The 24,879-nt window shown below is 42.5% G+C and overlaps 1 protein-coding gene across 1 annotated transcript in view; it reads right to left on the reverse strand.

Annotated features, from left to right (window-relative positions):
• Nucleotides 1-24,879, reverse strand: part of LOC148501106 (galactoside alpha-(1,2)-fucosyltransferase 2-like) — a 218,236-nt gene that overhangs the window by 165,816 nt on the left and 27,541 nt on the right. The window contains exons 2-3 of the mRNA XM_088450954.1: nt 22,266-22,337; nt 5,735-5,791 (exon numbers count right to left, since the gene is read on the reverse strand). Coding sequence (XP_088307080.1) covers nt 5,735-5,753 — 19 coding nt within the window. The 5' untranslated portion in view covers nt 5,754-5,791; nt 22,266-22,337. The remainder of the gene's footprint in view (nt 1-5,734; nt 5,792-22,265; nt 22,338-24,879) is intronic.

Here is a 24,879-nt window from a genome sequence, read left to right on the forward strand (position 1 = left end):
ACCCTTCCTAAGGTCCACAAGCAACTGGTAGACCCACCAGGGAGACCGATTATCTCCGCACGTAATTCAACATTACAGACAGTGGCTCAATTTATTGACTCTTTTCTCCAGGTGGCAGTAGTACAGATGCCTAGCTACTTAAGAGATACTGATGATTTTTTTCAGAATTTGAGATCAGTGAGTTTACCTGCAGGACCAATTTTGTTGGCCACATTGGATGTATCTTCGCTGTATACCGTAGTTCCACATGAAGGTGGACGACATGCTATCAGACCAGCGTTGATTAACATTGATCATTATGGCCCACCAATTGAGTTTCTGGTTGAACTCACTGAATTGGTCTTGACCAACAACTATTTTCAGTATGGCGGTAGCTTCTATATTCAAAACACCGGCACCGCCATGGGGTCGAATCTTGCTCCGGCGTATCTTGCTCCGGCGTACGCCAATTTGTACATGGCGAGATATGAACAGACACACATCTTGCCCAACTTTATTGAGAATATAGTATTTTATAGACGGTTCATTGATGACCTCTATGATTTGGTCAGGTACAGAAACCCAGTTCATGGACATGGTCCATTATCTTAATGGTTTGGCTTCCCCCATTAAGTTCACTAGCAATATTCATCCCACAACAATGAATTTTTTGGATGTTACAGTGTTTCTTGAAGGTAATGTTCTTGGGACTACCCTATACAGAAAGGACACTGATCGAAATACCCTTCTTCACTCGAGCAGTCAACATCCAAGTCATCTAAAAGAGAATTTGCAGATTTCTCAATTTCTACGGATACTTAGGAATAATTCTTCTGATACCATGGCCAGTGTACAGATTGATGAGATGTCCGAACGGTTTTTGGCCAGGGGATACTCTAGGACAACTATACAGAGAGGTTTACATAAGGCTAATAAACGGCACGCTGACGACAGGTCTGTTGGGGGTTCTAAAATTGACCCTACCAGAATTCTTTTCTCCAGCAAGATTGACGCTACATCGAACCATTCGAGAAAAATAGTCAATAAACATTGGCCGATCATTGCAACCGACCCTGATTTGGGTGCACTTGGCAAAAGACCACCAATATGCGCCTATAAACGTGGTCCCAATCTACGTGATATGCTTATGCGACCTACTTTAAAACCAGCAACAACTACAACCTCCTGGTTTCCATCTAAGAGAATGGGCTGTTTTAAATGTACTGACTGCACCACTTGCAGATCACTACTGACTGGGAGTACCTTCTCTCATCCACATAGTGGAAGAAGAATTAAGATCAAACATCGACTACACTGCATGATGAATTTTGTAGTGTATATGTTAATTTGTCCGTGTGGCCTCCACTACGTGGGGATGACCAAGAGATGTTTCCGTGAACGGATGGCGAACCATCGCTCCACGATTAGAATGGCGTTGGAGCTGAAAAAATCAGATAAGCAAGTGGCAACCCACTTTCTAGAACAGGGACATTCTGTGGCAAGTCTCAAGTGTATGCTAATTGACCACATACCAGCCCTTGCTAGGGGTGGAGATCGTGAATTAGCTTTGCGTAAATGTGAAGCTAGGTGGATTTTTTACCTTGATACATTGGACTCTAGAGGACTTAACGAGTCCAACTCGTATAATATCTTTTTGAAGTAATATAGTGTTTTTGTTTAAAAAAAAAATTTTCTTTGAATTTTTTTGACCTTGCACATGAGGATACTAATTTTTGTATGTTTTCTTATTTATATATTTTTTTATTTTAGTTTACTTTATTTTATTTTCTATTTTTTATTTTTTTCAGTTTTGTGGATTTATTATCGTTTTTTTAATATGCACTTGGTGTTTATTAATAGCCATACTATTTACCCACATCGATTAACCATATTTCAAGTAAACCAGTAGAATAGTAGCAAAGAAATGTTCTTGCTTGTGCAATATGCTGGTAATCCAGTAGATGGCGTTTATATGGGCCTAGTTATACATTGGCTATGCGCTCCTATGTGATGGCACACAGTCTAATTTGATTTTTGACCATTAATATGGTCCGGACATGTGACTTCCGGTTTTCGCGTGCGCTCCACGGTGGTGGAGCACATGCTACTCCCGGGGGTCGCGTTCCTTTACCTTTAGAATGCTTGTTAACTTGACTGTTGTTTCTAATATGGATCTGACACGTGACTTCCGGTGTTGGCGTGCGTTCCACGGTGGTGGAGCGCATACCACTTCCGGTTATCGCGTTTTTTCAATAATACTACAGCTTTTGAGCTGGTGTGTATAGCGCTGGTCCTATCGTAGGATCTGCACACAGGCAGGAATGCTCTACTTAAAGTAAGTGGTTCTCCTTGAGAGTCTAATGGTACTATTGTGTTTGTACTGTTTTTGCTACCCATCAGGCTGTGTGGCTGGGGGTGGCACCTTGTGTTAATTGTTTGGGGTATTTAGTCTGGCTAGTATGGTGATGGTGTATATCCTGCACTTGGCTGCTCATTTGGAATTGTTGTTGCATGGTTGCTGAAGTCTTGATAAAGATCCTGGATTGGGATCGAAACGTCGACTGGACTGAAACCCTTTATCTTGCTGTTATGGGTATTTCAAAACCTGTTTTTGCATATATAAATAAGTCTTTTTTCATATATCTGGTGAGTGCCGATTATTTTCTCTGTATATATACAGTCAGGTCCATAAATATTGGGACATTGACAGAATTTTCAGATTTTGGCCTCTATTCACCACCACAATGGCTTTGAAATGAAACAAACAAGATGTGCTTTAACTGCAGACTTTCAGATTTAATTTGAGGGTAATTACATCCAAATCGGGTGAACGGTGTAGGAATTACAACGGTTTCTATATGTGCCTCCCACTTTTTAAGGGGCCAAAAGTAATGGGACAAACTAAACAATCCTAAATCGAACTTTCACTTTTTAATACTTTGTTGCAAATCCTTTGCAGGCAATTACAGCCTGAAGTCTGGAACACATAGACATCACCAGACGCTGGGTTTCATCCCTGGTGATGCTCTGCCAGGCCTCTACTGCAAATGTCTTCAGTTCCTGCTTGTTCTTGGGGCATTTTCCCTTCAGTTTTGTCTTCATCAAGTGAAATCGGATTCAGGTCAGGGGATTGACTTGGCCATTGCATAACATTCCACTTTTTAGCCTTAAAAAACTCTTTGGTTGCTTTTGCAATATGCTTCGGGTCATTGTCCATCTGCACTGTGAAGCACTGTCCAATGAGTTCTGAAGCATTTGACTGAATATGTGCATATAATATTGCCCGAAACACTTCAGAATTCATTCTGCTGCTTTTGTCAGCAGTCACATCATCAATAAATACAAGGGAACCAGTTCCATTGGCAGCCATACATGCCCACGCCATGACACTACCACCACCATGCTTCACTGATGAGGTGGTATGTTTTGGATCATGAGCAGTTCCTTTCCTTCTCTTCTCTTCCCATCACTCTGGTACAAGTTGATCTTTGTCTCATCTGTCAAAAGGATGTTGTTCCAGAACTGTAATGGCTTTTTTAGATGTTGTTTGGCAAACTCTAATCTGGTCTTCCTGTTTTTGTGGCTCACCAATGGTTTGCATCTTGTGGTGAATCCTCTATATGCACTCTTGTGAAGTCTTCTCTTGATTGTTGACTTTGACACATATACATCTACCTCCTGGAGAGGGTTCTTGATTTGGCCAAATGTTGTGAAGGGGTTTTTCTTCAACAGGAAAATAATTCTTTTGTCATCTACCACAGTTGTTTTCCTAGGTCTTCTGGGTCTTTTGGTGTTGCTGAGCTCTCCGGTGCAATCTTTCTTTTTAAGAATGTTCCAAACAGTTGATTTGGCCACGCCTAATGTTTTTGCAATCTCTCTGATGGGTTTGTTTTCATTTTTCAGACTAATGATGGCTTGCTTCACTGATAGTGACAGCTCTTTGGATCTCATATTGAGAGTTGACAGCAACTGATTCCAAATGCAAATGTCACACCTAGAATCAACTCCAGACCTTTTACCTGCTTAATTGATAATGAAATAACAAGGGAATAACCCACACTTGTCCATGAAATAGCTTTTGAGTTGATAGTCCCATTACTTTTGGCCCCTTAAAAAGTGGGAGGCACATATTGAAACTGTTGTAATTCCTACACCGTTCACCCGATTTGGATGTAATTACCCTCAAATTAAATCTGAAAGTCTGCAGTTAAAGCACATCTTGTTTGTTTCATTTCAAAACCATTGTGGTGGTGAATAGAGGCCAAAATCTGAAAATTCTGTCAATGTCCCAATATTTATGGACCTGACTGTATATATGTATGTATATATATATATATATATATACACACATACATACATATATATATATATATATATATATATATATATAATTCTCAATGATTAATCAAAACACCTTTTTAACCCGTCACTGTGCATATTTACTAATTACAATCCTTTTTTGTAACATATGTTTATGTTTTGCTGTGTAGCTATCACATCATCTCTAAAGCCCCCTTCTCTTCGTGGTGGCACCAAGGGACACACTATGGCACTATAGCTGTGAAAGTGGATAAAACCATATGTGAAAACTAACGCATGCATTTATTTTGAGTACCAGTGGAGTGGTAGCATGTGTCACCGTGTGAGGTATAGCGCCAGCTGTGCTCAAATTTTAAACATAGCCTTCACATTTTCCATAGCCATAGTGTGAATGCTGCCAATTCCGTTGTTCTATTTTTCTTTTTTGTATGCGCCCTAAGGGGTGAAGGAACAAAATGCACACTATGCACATGAAATACCAAATTATACCAAATGACAAGCGATAAAGCTTAGATAATTTGGAGACCATTCTGCAACATTTGGAAGATCATCAAACTTCACAAAGCTCTTGAAATCATCAGCAAAAGTCGAAATAGTTTAATAATAGAAAAATAATTGATCTTCTTGTTGGATGGTTTTTACATTATTTCACCCTGTGCACAAATAAATGATAAAAAATTATTTGTGATGAAAATTCACCATAATACCTCTGAATGAATCGCACGATGACGTCTTTTCCGACATGTCCGTTTTTAAATGCTACTATTGACAACCCCCCAAACTCGTTACATCATTATGTTATGCCTTGGGGCAGGGCCGCAAACTCTGGGAAGTAGAGCAATGCCTGCAGTGTCTTAAGGACTCTCTGGGCAGCTCCACAGGCTGCAGGATGCCTGCCCGGAACTTCCATTTGATGCTCCAGGTGACCCTGCAGTAGCGCCACTGTCTGCAGGGTTCTGTTCCAGGCACCTTGCAAGTCACACACAGGTGCCATGAGGCAGCGACGGTGCCGCCACCAGGGCCCTGGCCGATGGCACTGCTCGCATCACCCTTGGTTATGGTCCTGGTTACAATGATCCTATTGACCACAAGCTGTTGTACCCATGTGGCCAATTAATTCTCCTAATAATGTAGGAATACGTGATTACATAGAGAGTAGAAATTCTATACAAAAATTATTAATTTAACCAACTAGTGAGAACACACAAATGACACACATAGAAGTGTGATTCATTTGGTCGTCCGATGTCACAATGGGCATTAGACTTTACACACAATAGGCCTGATCCTGAGTCAGATGTTATTGAAAAAATGTCCCAAGTTGAAGATTACCATTGGTGTATTATGGCTACTGTGGCCCTTCAGTAGCACAGGGTACAATAAATAAACATTAACAATAAACAAAAAATCAGCACCATAGGAAATGTAATCTCACCTCTGTTTGGGAAGTGCATAAAAGGACCATCTGGGATGTCTCCATGAAATATGGCTCCTGGAAGAAGAAAAAGGATTTTAAAAGCTGATTTTATAGTGACAAAAACAAAATATATTTGTCAGAAAGAACGGGAGAATAATTTGCAGTGTAGTATTAATTTGCTCTAAAATTATCTAAATCTTAATAATAAAGAGAATCTGTTAAAAAAAATAACACCCACCATCACTTTACAGTACATGACCTGCCATATCTATATTCACTGAAGGTTATTTACTAAAATTTCTCAAAAACAGATCTGCACAAAGTGACTGTAATTGCAGGAAGCCAGATTTACTACAGTACCTTATGCTAATGAAAGTTTCTTAGGGGCTAATGCAAAGATCTGTACGGCCTCTAGCGGGAAGCAGTATCGCTGACCGTTTTTTCTGTCCACCACCACAACTATCATCAGTATTATCAGCACTTGCACCTGCCCTGTGCTAGGTGCAAGAAATCAGTCAGAAACAGGCTTCCCTTCACCAGAGCCGTAACTAGGGAGGTGTGACCAGTGCCATGACACAGGGCAACGCAGGGCAGGGGGCGCTGTTCGGGCCTGTCAATTTTCCTGTTTATTATCATTCTCACTTGTAGCTTCCTCTTATTTTATCCCCAGCATCTCCTGGCCTCCCCGGTGCACTTTCATGTCCCTATTTAAAAAATGGGGGGGTGGGCACCAATGCTCTCTCTGGCACAGGGCACCAAAAAGTCAAGTTACGGCTCTGCCCTTCACTGTTCGCATAACTCAGAATAGCTATACGCCATTGACACTGCCACGAGATAGATCTTGTTTATGTGACTGCAGCGTTGCCACCCAGAAAAGCACATTTTATGCAAAGAGAGAAATCTATCCAACGCAGTATTGGACAGACATATGCAAATAATGCGTAAATTTGCTTCTGCACATGAACAGTTTTCCAAAGCTGGGTATTTATGGCTGTATAATGAGCTGCTTCCAACTCAGACCAATAAGGTGTTTGTTTTGCTTGTCTAATTTGCAATAGATAAATAAAAGCTGCCTGTTGTTTGGATGTTATGATTTAATTTAGATATTAGTAACTTAGGGCCAGATTCAGAGGTGGACGGTAATGCAGCCATGACCACATCTTCTTACGCAGCGCGACTGTGTTGTTATGCTAATGCCACAGCCTATGGGATTCATACAGAGATACCCACCGATTGTGACTCAAATTCGCTGCTTTGCGTAATAAATTGTATTATTGGATGCACATTGGTTGCACCATCGGACATTAGAGCAGCCCTATGGTTGCTGAGATTGTACCACAGAAAATAGCTGTTGTCTGTGCAACTGCAGAAAAAGACACAGTCGTTGCCTGCGACATGCCTGCTTCTAGCTAGTCACCCTCTGTTACCACCCGGGAGCACACACTGAAATTGTTTCTCTCTCCAGTGGCGTACTTATTGGGGGGGGGGGGTTTCTGGACACTTGGAAACCCCCCTGTGCTGTAATCACCACCTCATTCTGTTGGCTGCGGCATGCTCCACTTGGTCAACATTGCCAGCCATGGAGAAGGCTGTGCATGGCTCTTCAGTTCGAGGAACGCAAGTCGTGCCCCCAATCCTGCGCTGTTGGACACTGTTTCCTGGTCCCCTCTGCTGTGTGCAACAGTGAGTTTGTATTAACTAAACACTCGCTGCTCAGTCTGGAATGGGTACAAAGACTGTTACACTGTAACAGTGAGGCAGCAGGTGCTTCCTTTCAGCTGGGAATGTATTCAGCAGAACAGGAGAGTGCACACTGACAGGGATCATTTTGTATCCTTCCCTGCTGTCAGTAAAGGTAGGTTTGTTCTTTAGGTATCTCTTTACCTCTGTTTCCCCATTGATGCCTCTACCCCGCCCCACAGCATCAACATTTTGTATATATGTACACATCTTTCTCCTCATTGTTTAGATGCCCATCCACTTGTAGATGTGGGGACGACGGCACGATTACAATATCGTAATTGCACCGTTGTCTCCCGCGGGGTGAAGTGCATACACTGAACGTTCAGACATTCAGTGTATGCACATCAATCATCCCTGAACATGGCAACCTGCCGACGGTCGTCAGGTTGACAGTCTTGTTCGGGCAATGATAGATGTCAGAAAGGACCTGCGGGCGGACGCCTCGCTGGTCGTTTTAGACATTTAAATGCCCGATTTGCAGCCGATACCTGAGCGATTGCACGATTATGATGTCTTAATTGTGCAATCGCTCAGTATTATCGGCAAGTGGATGGGCACCTTAAGTCTCTTATCTCTGTCTCATCCCATGCCAGCCTCCCACCACCTATGAGTGTATTTATTTCCCATTCTTACCCCCCCCCCCCTTTTGTTTGTATCTGCCTTCTGTTCTCCTGTAAGCTCATCTGTACCCCAGGGCCCCTTACACCACCACTATAACATCAGGGGCCCCTTACACCACCACCATTACATCAGGGGCCCCTTACACCACCACCATAACATCCTGCTGATGGCAAATGTGCTGGTGCAGATTGAATTTATTTAAAAAAAAAAAAAAAAATATTTAAAAACTTTTACTCATTTAAAAAATATATTTTGCAAAGAATAAAGATGGCAATAACAGGACAGGTATTGTGGTAGCACAAGTACTGCAGCAATACTTACTTTTGGAATCCCCCCTCTGGAATTCCTGCATTTGCCCCTGCACTGTGTTCCCCGGCAGTAACCTTTGGGATGCATTGCGCAGACTGAAAACATCGACAACTTGTGACTGAAATAAACGCTGCATCCACCTGTGATCAGGCCCCTAATCTCACAATTTTTTATGAAGAAAATGGGGAACCTAGGGCTTGATTCAGATATATACCTTAATCCTATGATTAAATGCACATCGTCGATGTTGAGGGGTCTGCGTATGCGCCTGTGCAGGACCTGTACTGCGCATGTGCAGAACGGGTCCTGCGAACTCACTCGCAAACCCCTGCCCCCAAGCCGCAGCATGATTGGCATGCTGTGGCGCTTGGGGTGTGCCTGGTCACCGTTCCTGGAAATTGGGGGCGTACAAAGCCAGGGTCTGAGTTGGTGAACGCAGATTCCTGGCCTCTTAAGTGACCAGCACCCGGTCAGGCTGCGGAAAGCTTCAGCTTCGGTCACGTTGGTGATACCAGCCTGTGATGTCGGTGACAGTGATGGGATCGCAAATACAGGAGGTGTACGAGTCCCCACCCCTTCTACATTTGCATCAGAGATGGACGGAAGTGCTCAGACGCTTGTGTGCGGCTTTGCAAATCCGTCCATCTCTGAATCACGCCCACAGTCAGCTGTTTTAGCAATTTGAGTGAGATGATATGACAAGCACATGTAATTTAGAAGAGCCCTTTCCTGTAAATAACCACAAACCTCTGGGTTTATTTACTAGTCTTTGTGAAGCATTATGCTTAGAGAAAATGAAACATACAGAGAATAATGGTTCCGGTGGCTGTGTCAGGTAGTCATCATAGTCATAACTGTCTCATTCTTTATTTTCTCCAAGCAAATTTTCAGACAAATATTATAGACTTATTCATGTTTTCCCAAGGATAATTTTACATATTCAGACCTATGCCAGAGAATTACCATGACATGTATTTGTCCAGCTACCCTGAGTACAGAGATTTGGCTAAAATGTTTTTTTTCCCAAGAGAGATTTTTAGGAGTCAGAAAATCTTATTAACTCCCCTATTTCTATTAATAATAAAACAGATGTAAATTGGATCTATTATTATGTATGAAGCCGTAATTTTTAGATCCACGTCAGCACACGTGAATTCCAAAGGTAGGGAGGGACCTGCTCATAAGAAGTCTTACAATGTAGTGGGAAAGACACAGCTGAGACAAGAAGTGTGATAGTGCCTCTAAGTGGAGATTGGGGCAGTAATGAGGATGTACCAATGGTAGTAGTATAGGTGGGAGTAGGGTATTAGCTCTAATAAAGATGTGGGTTTTCATAGAACGTTTACATATATTAATCTGTGGATGAGTCTGATCTTGGTATGGTATGAAATTCCGTACATAGTAGCAGACGGGAGTGAGAGTGGCCATTATAGACACAGGCAACCCACAATTTATAAGATTATATCAAGATTAATCTGGACATTTTTATGTTTGAAGGGTGTTGTTGAATGTTTTGCTTTGAGGGTGAGTAATTTCAATTGGATTCTGGAGGATCTGTGGAGTCAGTAAGGGGGTTTACAGAGTGACGCGACGGAGGTGGAGAGGCAAGAATGAAATATCACGCATGTAGGAGCACTTAGCATGGTTTGAAGAGTGTAAGTTTTGGAGATAGGATGTGGTTGCAGTAGCTGAGGTGGGAGATTTATAGGGATTGGATATGAGCTTTGGTTGCATCTTGGATAAGAAGAGGGCATACTGTATTATAACAATATTTTGAAGGTGTAAGCGACAGGACTGAGAGGCCCATTTATCATTCAATATTTGGAGGTAAAATCCCTGAAAACACACGTTTTCGGGGGTTTACCTCAAATACTAAGTATCCCCCGGATGTATGAAGGCGGGTCTGCAGCAGGTATCTCCGATACCTGCTGCGATCCCTCCACTGCCGCTGGCAGCCGCCTCCCCCATAGGTTTCTATGGGGGATGCGATGCTGCCAAATGTACCAATATCGGGAATGCGAAGCATTCCTGATATTGGCTCCAGCAGCTAACGCCATCTGAAGATAATGTTAGCCACTGTAGTCTATAAACACTTACTGCATATCAGCCAGCAGAGGGATCTCCCAGATCCCTCCGCCGGCAAAAGGGCGCCGCTCATGTGCAGTCCACGGGACTGCGCATGCGCAGCAGCCCCGAATGCACTCTGGCCACATCGCATGAATGGGTTCCTTTCGGAGCCCGTCATCCTGTATGTGCCAGTTAATACATTCAGCCGCTGTGATCGCATTTTGCAATGCGATCATGGGATGTACTGCATGGCCTGATCGCATTGCAAAATGCGATCATTAACAAATGGGCCCCTATGAGAGAGAGAGATTGCTTGTGACTAATAAGGCTCGGGAACTGAGGACATTTTGGTATTGTTGACGAGAGAAATTTGAGGGCAGTTACCGTATTGTGGAGATGATGACATAGTACAGTGATAAAAAGCAAGTATATAGCCCAGTTCCCATGCTACCAATATTAATTATTGGTCCAATGCTCCCAGTAAAACTGTGCAGTTCATATAGAGGGTTGGGTACGATATCCCGGCTGTGACCATCCCGACGGGCGCAATACCGGCAACGGAATCCAGACGGTCAAAACCCAGATGAATTTTAGTGAATATTCTAACCCTAACACACCCCTCCCACAGTCTAACCTTAGCCGTCCTCTTTGGCCACCAAACCCTAACCGTCTCTATCAACAGCCTAACCCTAACCCTCTCCTTCGGTAGCCTAACCCTAACTGTACACTTCGGCAGCCTAATCCTAACCGTCCCCTTCGGCAGCCTAACCCTGCCCAAGTGCCTAACCCTAACACTAACAATCGGGATTCGTTGGTATTTTGACCATCGGGATTTTACAGCCGGTATTGTGACCATCGGGATGGTCACCTCCAGGATCCTGACAACATACTGTCGAAGCTGGATAATTGGCTGAGACAAGATCAGTTTAAAATTGGATCGCAGCGACGCCATCTTGCGACTGGCCGCAAGACGCCATCTTGGAAATTAGATCACAAGATGCCATTTTGCGAATGGCCGCCTAAGTGCCATTTTAGATAAACTCACACCTTTCACATGATCTTCCAAGATCCACAGTGTGCGTATAATAGTAGTTTTATGTCCCCACTCAGAGACACATTATTGATGGATTAAGAACCACATTGTGCCATCCCATAATAACACTAAATAGTATATAAATGTAAGCCTAAATTATATTTTAAAATCAGATTGTGATAGCATGTTGTTCGCTATCAAAGGGTGGACTGTCGAAGCTGGATAATTGGCTGAGACAAGATCAGTTTAAAATTGGATCGCAGCGACACCATCTTGCGACTGGCCGCAAGACGCCATCTTGGAAATGAGATCGCAAGACGCCATTTTGCGAATGGCCGCCTAAGCGCCATTTTAGATAAACTCACACTATAGTACATGTGGCGATATTACTATTAGCATCATGCGATTGCATCTGTGACCATCGCCATAAGTTACGGCGATTCATCAAAAGCCCATTTCATGACTTTACGTAGTTTGGGTGCTCTGGATAAAGTGTGTGTATTATTATAATTCCCCTAAAGGATATATTTCAGAAATGGCTGTACAGTATGTCAAAATTGGTTTGCATTAGCTAAACAGAACAAATGGCCACGTGACAACTAGCCTGTGAAGACAAGCTTCATGGACATAATGTCTGCTCTCACTCCAGGTGGCCCTGCTCGAATACAGCAAGAGGGTCGTTTGTAGCACCTTACATTAGCAGGCTTCCTACAATAAAATACCTTCAAAGCAAGAGTGTTATCTGAGGTTTGGGTCTTGTAGCTGTGCTAATTTGCATCTACACAGGCACTGGGAGAACAAAGACCAGTATTTTGGAGCCTGAAAAGGGTGGGGGCTGCTGGGGCATGAGCAAGTCATGGAACTATAATGCTCAGCATTCCACACTGCTAGGTGTTCACTTCTAGGGATAGCTGAGAGTGAAGAAGTGCTCCCCATGTCGGTCTATGGTGGTCTCCCTCCACACAGATTCTCTAAGACTTCAGATCAGCGTTATCTCTGTGCTCTAATGAATTCACGTGCCTGTAGAGGCTCATGCTATAATTGCATAATCACTGAGTTTAAGCGAGATTTAAGTGCACCTTTTCTCATACACACATTAATATGCACAATTGCGCTGTTAACTAGTCGCATATTAGCGAATGCATAAGACCCTGTATGAAAATGCTGATTATTAGCTCGATGCAGACGCATCTGCCCCAAGTTAACTAGCGTCTTTACATCAAACCCCACATACTCACACATTACATATTCACATACAAGGTTCCATAAGCTTTAAGGTATAAGATTCGAGTATGCACATTTATTATCATTGCTAGGAAATAAAGGTTATTTCGTAACTAAGGTTTTATACGTGATAAGTAAGCCATGTTTGGTATTGTACTGATGCGTACTCTCTCAACAGTATTCCGGTAATATCGATGGAGAGATCGCAGCATGCATTCTCAACTTATGGACCACAGAGACTTCAAGCAACAAAATGTACATTATATGAACAACTGTTAGGATTTGCATGAGGCGGGTTACCAGAGACCACCAGTTGTTAGAGGCTGGATTGTGTCTATTTGAACCAACCTGTTAAATGCCTTGTAACATATGCCGTCTCCTTTAGGACCAATGGTATTAGCACCAAACTTCTCTACTGTGTTGTTTATTCCTGGGGGGTATAAATATGTGTGCTCTGACCCTGGGTTCCTAGTCTTCGTGCTGAATGCTGATTGATGAGGGGTTTCTTGCTGATGCCTACATCTGGACCACAGAGCTCCGCATATGTATAATTGTTCTTGGGTCTGTATAGTCTCTTTGCGCTAAGATTATATGAGGATCATAGCGTGTAACTTCTGTACTTTTACTTGAATAATACTTTGTGCTTTGGAACCACAGGTTCTAGGTCTGGAGTCTTTATTTACTGTATGACTGCGTACGCAAATCAGCGTCATCCTTAGAGGTTTATAGGAAGGATATTAGAAGGTATAAGCAGGGGTATTTATAAGGTTCAAAGACAGAATCCTTAGTTAGGGGATCATAGTGAAGTCACTTACCCACTCACACGGCACTTACGGTTATCGATTTCTCACCAAAGGGTGGAGTGGCCGCATGCAGGGTTTACCTGCAACCGCTCGGTGCTGAGAGATCGCTACCCGTTTTCGGGTGAGCCAGGGACGCGAGAGGAAAAAGTTTGTTTTCCTTTGTTGATAGAACCTAACATTTAAAGGGGTGCCGCAGTATTGAACACGCGGCTGAGTCACAGTTTTGCGCACAGTAAAGACGCAATTTTGTGTACGCAGCTAAAGGTTGTCATACGGTTGTATGGTAGTGGCATTATTGTGTATGCGACTGGTCACACAATAGCATATACGTACTTCCGGTCGTGCTGCCACGTGTTTAAACAAAGCCATAGAGGTTTACATTCTTTTCAATTGTTGTCAATATCCGGGTTAACGTGTATTTTTCTGCGCAGGAAAAAAGTGTGTAACAGTGAGTATTTGTTGGTAGGGGTAACTTGTTCCCTAAAGTTAGAGGTACCGCATGACCTTTAAGGGCTAAGTGCTAGCCGTTCGATAAGCAGCTTACCGTTCTATACACAGTAGCAGGTGTACATGTTGTCTTTGTTGTAGAGAGGTGCGTGGAAGTAGCCGACTTAAACTTCCATAGATGTGGAAGTTGTCTTCTTAAATCTTATCCGGGTGTGTGGAGTAGCCTTCTTCAAATCTTCACAGGTGTGTGGGCGCTGCCGTTTAAATCGTCCACAGGTAAGTGAAAGTATCTTGACTGTCTTTCACCAGTTTAAATCTTTATTGAAAAACATAGGAGTTGTCTCAGAATGGGAGCCATGCAAACAATAGAGATGTTAGACAATGATGTGCTGCTAATGGAAGCCGCGTTTGGATCGGCCCGTCGTATTATGCATACTAAAGTACGGTACTTATGCAATAAGGTATGGTGATGTATGGTTTAAATTGAGGATGAAGAGTGTTAGACCGTTTCCCAGAATTGGTAGTTTTGGTAAAGATGTATTAGATAATGTCAAATATTATGAATGTTTAAAGTTGTGGAAGCATGAAGGGGATGCGTGGCTTAAAAATGTGCAAGCGACGCAAACTAGCGTTACGAGCGCATTGCCAGAGAATACATCCGCGACGCTGAATTGCAGTGCGGGTGAGCCGCAAAATGGCGCGCACGTGCAGCAAGGTAGCGTTGCGGAAAGTATTGCCAGCCGTTCACACGCACCACCCCCACCTTATGTGGATGGAGGTGCAAGTACAATTATCAAAAATACCCATAAAAATGTAACAAGCAATTTGTACCCTCTCTTAAGCAACTATAAAGAAAATGTTCATGATGTGGATGATGAGCCTATGCATGGTACAGCATGGGAAATGTCTGCCATTTCCCATGATGTACAGATGATAGATGCTGCATCACAACAATCACGAGTGGTGCCATCATCTCCATCAGTAACAGTAAGGGAAGTGCTAACATCCTCTGCACCCGTAGAGGAAGTTGTTAATACCATACGTAGCAGCAACACATTAAACCCCGAGCCAGGTAACCAGGTCAAAGGTAGCAGCGCTACCAGTCTGCATCCCATTCGGACAATAACTGTTCCGAATGGAAATGCAGATGCGAACGGTGTAGTGCCCACGAGGGAAGTGGTAATGCATTGTCCTTGGACAAGAGCAGAACTAAATTCCATCATAAATGATTTCCCCGATCCCAAAAAGGAACTAGCCAAATGTCAAAGATTTTTGAGGAATTTGGGTAGTTCTCATGAGCCAACTAATAAAGATTGGTGTGTGGTGTTAAGGGCCTGTCTACCACGCAATACCGACGTGATAACATTTGTCACGGATTGTGTATTGGATGGTGATGTTCCCTTAACAGTCCAAGTAAACCAAGATAATATTACCTGGGTTCAGACCTCACAGCCTGGCTGGAGGGGAGTAACAATAGATACCCTCATAGAATCTGCAATAGAACATGATAAAAACATCTCAAAGAAGAGAGAGCCAGAGCAAAAAACTAATGGCTGTCAGTATCCAAGCTCTGGAAGGAATGGCTGTAACATCACAGCCAGTAGACACACCTGCACTATACACATACTTGCACCTGAACAGTTACTCGTCCTCACCAATCCCACACCACAGCAAACACATCCTTACCCCACATATCATACACAACCACAGGTCCCATGCTACCCACAAATTTCATACCTCCCACCATACCCTTATCCTCCATATTCCTACCCATACCCACCATCTTTCCCTCTTGCTCAACTCCCACAACAATCCTTTCATCCACCCCGTTCAAAAAGATGTTTTAACTGTCACCAAGTGGGACACATAAGTAAGTACTGCAAAGTGAAGAACACCACACATGAACACGGGTTTCCCATGGGTTCACAGGCAACCCCACTATCTTCTCTCAGGCCTTATATGACTGTTACAATCTTTTCAACCTGCCAATGGATATGTTCTAATGTAAAATGTGGATGATTTATTGTTGTATTTAGGTCATGTTTAAATGATATTTAACTGTTGTGCTTTATCTCTCACACACAGGACACAAGGTTGCTAAGGATAAACGGCAGCCATGCCAGGCTAAGGTCAAATACTCGGAATACTATCCAACCCAGGGGCCCAGGCATTATTTAGAGCAGTAGCTATTAATAACAAGATTTAATTGCAGGAACCTGTATGCAGATACTATGGACCTCATTCAGAGCCGGTCGCACAGAGCGTGCGGTCGGTCTGAATGAGGGGAGGACCTCTTGAATTTTCACCCACAGCCTCACGACCACCTAAGGTGATAGTCGCGATGGTCAAGACCATCGTGACCATCGGGGCTTACGACGAGACCCTAGGGTAGGGTCTCCCTTGTCGTAAGCCCCGGAGAGCTTTCGGCTCTGTCTGAGCCGGAAGCTCTCCACTGACATCACTAGTGATGTCAGTGGGGCCGCCCCCAAACGGTAGGCATTCCCATGGGAACGCCCCCATTTGGGCTGCCACCCCCCCGGCCCGCCTTCCAAACGGGGCGAGCTGTCAATCAACATCGACAGCTCGCCCCCTTTGGAAAGAGACCCGCTACGACCGGCTCTGTCGGTCGTAGCAGGTCTCACGCATGCGCACGATGGCGCCGTCGTGCGCATGCTCTGTGGGGGGCCATCGACCCGGTCCGAGCGCATCGGCGCTAACGACCGGGTCTGAATGACCCCCTATATCCCTAGAATTATTCAAAGTGATAGGGGGACTCATTTTACAGGTGACGTTTCCCAGAACATGTGTAAGGTGATGGGTAATAAAATCAAGATCGTTCCAGACTGTCATTTCTTTTATCTGTCCCCCCTTTGAGATACGAAGATGAATAAGAATAACAGAAATTGAAAGTGTTATTAACTAACATGTCTAATGCAAACTGTCATGATGTCAAACCTGGGGAATTTGTTATGATCCGAATTCTTTTTAGCTCAGGTCGTTTGACTGATTAGTGGAAAGGTCCGTATCTGACGATTGTTGACAAAGTACCACATCCTCAAAGGGTGGCCAGGGAAGATACGTAGGTCCATTCCACTCACTATAGGGAGGTTAACTAACCGGTGGAGATACAAGGCGGAGGCGAGGCCGATAACGTGGACCTGTCAATTGCGAGCTTGTGCCAGAAGGATTAAAAAGGTGACGGTGAGATACCTGAGCTAAAGAAATGTGTAGATCAGTGCTCCCAGCAATGGAGTGGTCTGCTGTGGTCATCCTAGTTCTTTCTTCCAGAGTTTTTGTCGTGATGATCTGTTTGGGGATACCCAGTTTCTGTGATGGAGGACCGATACAGGAGATGGGAGCTGATGGCAGCGCTGATGGAGTGGAGTCAGAAGGAGTGCAATGCCAATCAGGGGAGTGTCTGACCAATCATAGTACTGTTATTGTTAAGAGAGCTGTTATTCCGGATACTCGGGGACGGTGTGGAGGTTTATCGTCTGAAGATTCCTGTATTTGTGAGCTTTGTGGGTCCTTAGTTGATGAGAATTGTATCCAACGGTGCCAGCCTAAATATAACCCGTACTGGGGTGGGTATCCTTTAGAGGATAATCATAGCATGGTAGGCAAAGTGTTAAATCAAACTGATTGCTGGGTGTGTTCACATGTGCCACAGGGACAGCATAATGTAGAGTTGGTACCATTTCTGCTAAATATCACGGAAATTTTAGAATTACAGAAAGGGAAAACATTGGATGGAAAATTCCTCTCATCCAAACCACCTCATTTCAAACTCTATCAATTCCAAGTAGATAGATCACTTTTGTGTTTAAACATAACCAACCCCAATAAACCCTGGAGTTGGGAAGTGACAGGGAATAATCAGACGATGACCTTCTCACAAAGAGCGGATAATGAGTCCATAAACCATGATCTGTTACGCTCAATTAAATCTAGTGAGAGACATTTTAGGTACCGGTATGCATTGAGTTCCACCAAAGAAATTATTGGTAAGGTGCCAGATGGTTATTGTGCTAAAATAATACAGCCAGAAACTTGCATGTACCAGATGGAAGATCCAGAAATAGGATTGTTTGCAAGGGAAATGTGCTTAACGATAATGATGCATACCATTCCTTATGTTCTCCCTGATAATGTACATTTTATATGTGGAAGAAAAGCGTATAAGTGGCTCTCCCCGAGTTCCGAAGGTTTGTGTTACCTAGGAAGAGTAGTCCCAGATGTTATGACCCTCACACATGTTGAAATGCTTGGTATACATAAAAACACACCATCACCATATCTTCACACACAATATGAACACAGAGGCAAACGAAATATACCTGGTGACGTGCACAAAGCCACTCAATTAATTAGTGAGACAACTGGCTTTCAAGTTATCGTCGCATTGGATCCCACCAGGATCGCTCGGGGTACATTAAACTTTAGATATATTCAGGAACTTGCTAAATTGATAGATAATATCACTGAGATGTACGATGACACATTCAGGTATACAGGGAGAGAATTGCAAGCGTACAAGAAAGAACTGGTGCAACACAGGCTAGTGTTGAATTATTTAACTGCTGTTACTGGAGGGTATTGCGTAACGTTGGCCACCCAATTTGGAGTAAAATGTTGCACCTATGTCACCAATGATACCAGCGACCCTAAGGAAGTGATAGACCAGAAGATGGATGAAATTCTGCAGCTAAAATAGGAATTTCGTAAGAACCATAATGCTTCAGTAGCTGAAGTAGGGGAGAAGATAGAAGGATGGGTTTCATGGCTGAACCCAGTGAAATGGTTCTCAGGTCTAGGGGAATGGGTCCAGGAAGTGATCGCCAGCATCAGCAAATTCTTAATCCGTATACTGATTGTCATCATAATAATTGGCATATGTGTCCGGTGTGTTCCTATTGTGTTGAAGTGTGACAAAATGTAAAAATAGAGTAAAACGAAATTATGATGGTGGTCAGTATGAATACTGAGGTAAATACAGAACTGCATTACAACCCTGAACTAGGAAATACCATCATTTAATGTATTATATTTAGACATGCATAGAATGTATTATTGAAATGTTATTTTAAAACACCTCAGATAATGTAAAGTCTCAAATTTCCCCTTCAAGACTGCCTTTATATGACTGGTGTATCCCCACACCTTTCACATGATCTTCCAAGATCCGCGGTGTGCGTATAATAGTAGTTTTATGTCCCCACTCAGAGACACATTATTGATGGATTAAGAACCACCTTGTGCCATCCCATAATAACACTAAATAGTATATAAATGTAAGCCTAAATTATATTTTAAAATCAGATTGTGATAGCATGTTGTTCGCTATCAAAGGGTGGACTGTCGAAGCTGGATAATTGGCTGAGACAAGATCAATTTAAAATTGGATCGCAGCGATGCCATCTTGCAACTGGCCGCAAGACGCCATCTTGGAAATGAGATCGCAAGACGCCATTTTGCGAATGGCCGCCTAAGCGCCATTTTAGATAAACTCACACTATAGTACATGTGGCGATATTACTATTAGCATCATGCGATTTCATCTGTGACCATCGCCATAAGTTACGGCGATTCATCAAAAGCCCATTTCATGACTTTACGTAGTTTGGGTGCTCTGGATAAAGTGTGTGTGTATTATTATAATTCCCCTAAAGGATATATTTCAGAAATGGCTGTACAGTATATCAAACTTGGATTGCATTAGCTAAACGGAGCAAATGGCCATGTGACAACTAGCATGTGAAGACAAGCTTCATGGACATAATGTCTGCTCTCACTCAGGGTGGCCCTGCTTGAATACAGCAAGAGGGTCATTTGTAGCACCTTACATTAGCAGGCTTCCTACAATAACACTCTTGCTTTGAAGGTATTTTATCTGAGGTTTGGGTCTTGTAGCTGTGCTAATTTGCATCTACACAGGCACTGGGAGAACAAAGACCAGTATTTTGGAGCCTGAAAAGGGTGGGGGCTGCTGGGGCATGAGCAAGTCATGGAACTATAATGCTCAGCATTCCACACTGCTAAGTGTTCACTTCTAGGGATATCTGAGAGCGAAGAAGTGCTCCCCATGTTGGTCTGTGGTGGTCTCCCTCCACACAGATTCTCTAAGACTTCAGATCAGCGTTATCTCTGTGCTCTAATGAATTCACGTGCCTGTAGAGGCTCATGCTATAATTGCGTAATCACTGTGAGTTTATGTGAGATTTAAGTGCACCATTTCTCATACACACATTTATACGCACAATTGCGCTGTTAACTAGTCGCATATTAGCGAATGCATAAGACCCTGTATGAAAATGCTGAATATTAGCTCCATGCAGACGCATCTGCCCCAAGTTAACTAGCGTCTTTACATCAAACCCCACATACTCACACATTACATATTCACATACAAGGTTCCATAAGCTTTAAGGTATAAGATTCGAGTATGCACATTTATTATCATTGCTAGGAAATAAAGGTTATTTCGTAACTAAGGTTTTATACGTGATAAGTAAGCCATGTTTGGTATTGTACTGATGCGTACTCTCTCAACAGTATTCCGGTAATATTGATGGAGAGATCGCAACATGCATTCTCAACTTATGGACCGCAGAGACTTCAAGCAACAAAATGTACATTATATAAACAACTGCTAGGATTTTCATGAGGCGGGAAACCAGAGACCACCAGTTGTTAGAGGCTGGATTGTGTCTATTTGAACCAACCTGTTAAATGCCTTGAAACATATGCCGTCTCCTTTAGGACCAATGGTATTAGCAACAAACTTCTCTATTGTGTTGTTTAATATAAATATGTGTGCTCTGACCCTGGGTTCCTAGTCTTTGTGCTGAATGCTGATTGACGAGGGGTTTCTTGCTGATGCCTACATCTGGACCAGAGAGCGCCGCGTATGTATAATTGTACTTGGGCCTGTATAATCTCTTTGCGCTAAGATTATATGAGGATCATAGCGTGTAACTGCTGTACTTTTACTTGAATAATACTTTGTGCTTTGGAACCACAGGTTCTAGGTCTGGAGTCTTTATTTACTGTATGGGTGCGTACGCAAATTAGCGTCATCCTTAGAGGTTTATAGGAAGGATATTAAAAGGTATAGGCAGGGGTATTTTTAAGGTTCAAAGACAAAATCCTTAATACCCATATACAATATCATATAATATCATAATCCTAGCCCTGTATATAGTACAGCTCCCATCAGGGGCGTAACCAGAGGTATAGGGGCCCCATAGCAAAATTTCCGCGGGGCCCCCATAGGTCTAGCTAGGCACCCCGTTGCCCCACCAGGTTCAATGACAGGTTGAGCACAGCCAACTTTCAGGCTGCAAAGCTTGAGCAGATGACTCACTTGTGTCAGCAGCTCCTCCAGCTGGTTCCCAGACAGGTCCAGCTTCCGCATGCCGAGTAGCTGCCACAAACTGGGGGGGAGGGGGCTCAGCAGCGCGTTCCGGCAGAGGATGAGGCTCTACAGGTAGAAGAGGAGGCCCTGGCCGCCCGGCACCTCCCGCAGCTCTGTGCAGCCGCTCAACTCCAGGTGGTTGAGGAGGGAGAGGAGGCCGGCCAGTGGTTGTCCCCCGCACAGCCGGAGGCACTCATCCACCACCTGCAGCACCAGCGACCTTTCCTGCTCCACCCGGCCATTCCGCCGTCATCGCCGCACACAGAACACGCCACACGTGGTACAGCGCAACCAACCACAGGCCAAAGGGGCATTTTCTTGCAACATGACCATCCAATCACAGAACAGGGCAGCCTCTTGCTGCACTCCACTGCACACAGCCAGCCAGAGAGCAGGGCAGCCTCTGCCAGGAATGTGATCAGCCAATCACAGAGCGGGGAGGACACTTTCCAGCATGTCCAGGCAACAACATTACTGCCGCTGAGGTGAGCTGGGTGCTGGGGGAGGCGGGCCCCATAGCAACCGCACCCCCTGCACCCACGGTATTTACGCGCCTGGCTCCCATATCATGCCCCAGTATAGAATATAATTATCATATTATGCTTGACTACACCAGACAACCTCTCCATCATGTGACTAGTATAAAGTACATTCTCTTCTCACATTATTGATGAAAATTATCATTCCTCCTATCTACCTTAGCCATATCCTGATTTGTATTCTATGCCACGTCCCAGTTTTACTCACACTAGGCAGAAATGCACATAATGTACAGTCGTGAGTATGCTATAGGAACAAACCCATTAACATGCCCACATTACACAGCACAGCTACTGAGCACCTGTGTTCCCCAAGTCATCTGCCCATGTCCTTCCTTTGCCTACTTACCTTGGCTGTCAGGAATATGGATGCACGGCTCGTCTGCAGATAAGTCTCTTGCATATTGTAAGTTCTGAAGCACTGTGAAGTCATTTAAAGAAAGAATTGTGAGATCTAACATCAGTTTAGAAATGAGTCTTTGGAAAAATCTGTATCTAATGTTTTCATCAAGCAAATTGTAAAGCTAAAAATATTCAGCTGAAAGAATGCATTTCCAAGGCATGGCAGGACAGGGCACACATGAATATCCATGCTAATGGTGGAATGCATAAGTTCCAAATACAGAGAACTGTGATATACTGGAAGTGAAGCATGACATTTCAAAAAGAGTAACATTTTTGCTAAGTGTTTTTTTTTTTAAAAGGATTTTCCAGTTATGCACAACATTTGTTATTTAGGGATATCCCTCCCATGTAGCTTTTTGATGGAAGTATCCCTCTCCCTGGGTGCTCAAATAGGAGAGAAGAACTGGCAGTGAAAGTCCAAAATATGTATAATAAATGGCAAATGCCAATGCTGTTTGGACTAAAGCTGCAGCCAATTCAATCAGGAACCACAGTTACCACATACTGCCAATCCTAACAGGAGGGGCTGAGGAGACCAGTACTGGCAACTCCCTCATAGGACACTTACTGTAAGCAATAGGTTTCTTAGACATCAATTGCATGAGTATTAATAAAAATTGCCCACTGCCATTACAATAACGTCCCCAGATTATTTATGTGGAATAACAGTTTAACTCAAATATATAAATATTAAAATATTTATATTATTAAATTGCTACTTATAATACATGATATTTGGGTGCAAATATAAAAGGTTTTGGAGTGAAACTTAATATTTTGGTTTAAATATATATTATTAGAAAATTCCATCTTAGCAAACAAATTTTCAACAATACATTGTATATAATGTAAACAAAATAGAACATGTTGAACAATAAAATAAAGTATTAGAAAATTGTAACAGTAATCTGGATAATGTCTGTTTAACATATCTATATATGGTGACCAAGTATTAAAATATTTCCCTGTCCATGTTTTTTTAAGTTATTGCTTATGGCAAAATATGGGGCCAATAATAATTAATTTATTAATGAGGCATTACTACTACTACTACTACACATCATTAATAAGTGATAAAAAATACTAGTAGTAGTATTTATTATTTATCTACCAGGGGACAATATAATTTGTTTGATTACTACTGGGTAATATTATTTAATTTCTTAATGCTGTGGCACTATTATTTATTTATTACTACTGAATACTTTATTTTGTTATTGCTGAAAGGAATATTATTTATTTGATATGTACTGGGGTAGTATTATTTATATGATTTCTACTTGGGGCAATATTATTTATTAACGCCTGTATGTACCCAATAAGTGATGGAATGTACAGATGAATAATATGCTGGTATGTACCCCTTAAGTAGTGGAATATACAGATGAATAAAATAAAAAACAAGAAGAGTACTGAAAATAAACTAATGTGAAAGTAATTGCAAAATGAATATTTTATAAAATAGGAGATATCAAAAGTAGGGAGCTGCTGCCATCAAGTGGATATTTGCAGATTTGTGGGCTAATACAGTACACCAATTTAACTCTTACACTAATGAATTGTTTTGTTATATGCAATGTCCATTACTATATTATGTAAATGTGGTTATTTAATTAATTTATATGTCACATATATTTGGAATATGAAATTTCCTTTTGATTTCAGAGATTCTATAGAAATTTTAGCTCCCAGGCTTTTAGCTCCATAATGGGGTTGGGTATGGGATGCCGGCACTCGGATCTCAGCGGTCAGAATCCCAACACCGGAATCCCGACAGAGTTAGGATGCCGACACCTATCAGTCAGTACCCTAATCCTCCCCCTCTCCCTACCCCGAACAGGTAATCACTGATCTCTGGCAGATGCAGGTAGGGTGTATCAGAGCAGGCAGAAATATCTAGTGATCAGTGGTGCGAGGTAGTAAGGGATGTGCCGTGGCACTTACTAGGCTAGACCTTGCTGATAATCAGTATATACCTACAGGGACTCAGTGCTAACCATGCCATGTTTTGCTTTGCATAGTATTCCGGTTTAAAATTTCCTGCTTAAATACAGCAAGTAGGGGCAACTTGCTTAGTAAATTTACCTTATTGCACCAGTAAAGAGAAAAAGAGGGTACCAGTTTAAATAGAGACACAATATTAGACTAAAATTAAAACTTAACGTTTTAGAAGTTTATTCAAATTTATCAGCCCTTGTTGCTCAATACAACAAAGAGAAATATATGAAAAAGGAAAAAAGTATGTGCCAAAAATAATCTGAAAACATTTACATAATATCAAAGATAGTAGGTATTTGTGTTGATTCTCTGTCTATCAAGATAACAAGTCTAAATTTATTGTGACTGTTTACATTTCTGTAGCAGGTGTTCCCAGTCAGTCCACAAAAATCTGTAAAGTCTAAAGCTGGCTGCGCATCTGAAGATTACTGTTTTGTGGGTGTTAACTTTTAATACACCCACACATTTATATTAATTTGATACATAAAGTTTTCCCTTCCATGTGTAAGGATGTTTAATATCTTATTGCATTTATGCAAACAGTTTAAACCTTCACAGGT

This window comes from Taudactylus pleione, unplaced genomic scaffold (genome assembly GCF_031769625.1).
Source record: "Taudactylus pleione unplaced genomic scaffold, aTauple2 ptg000535l, whole genome shotgun sequence".
NCBI lineage: Eukaryota > Metazoa > Chordata > Amphibia > Anura > Myobatrachidae > Taudactylus > Taudactylus pleione.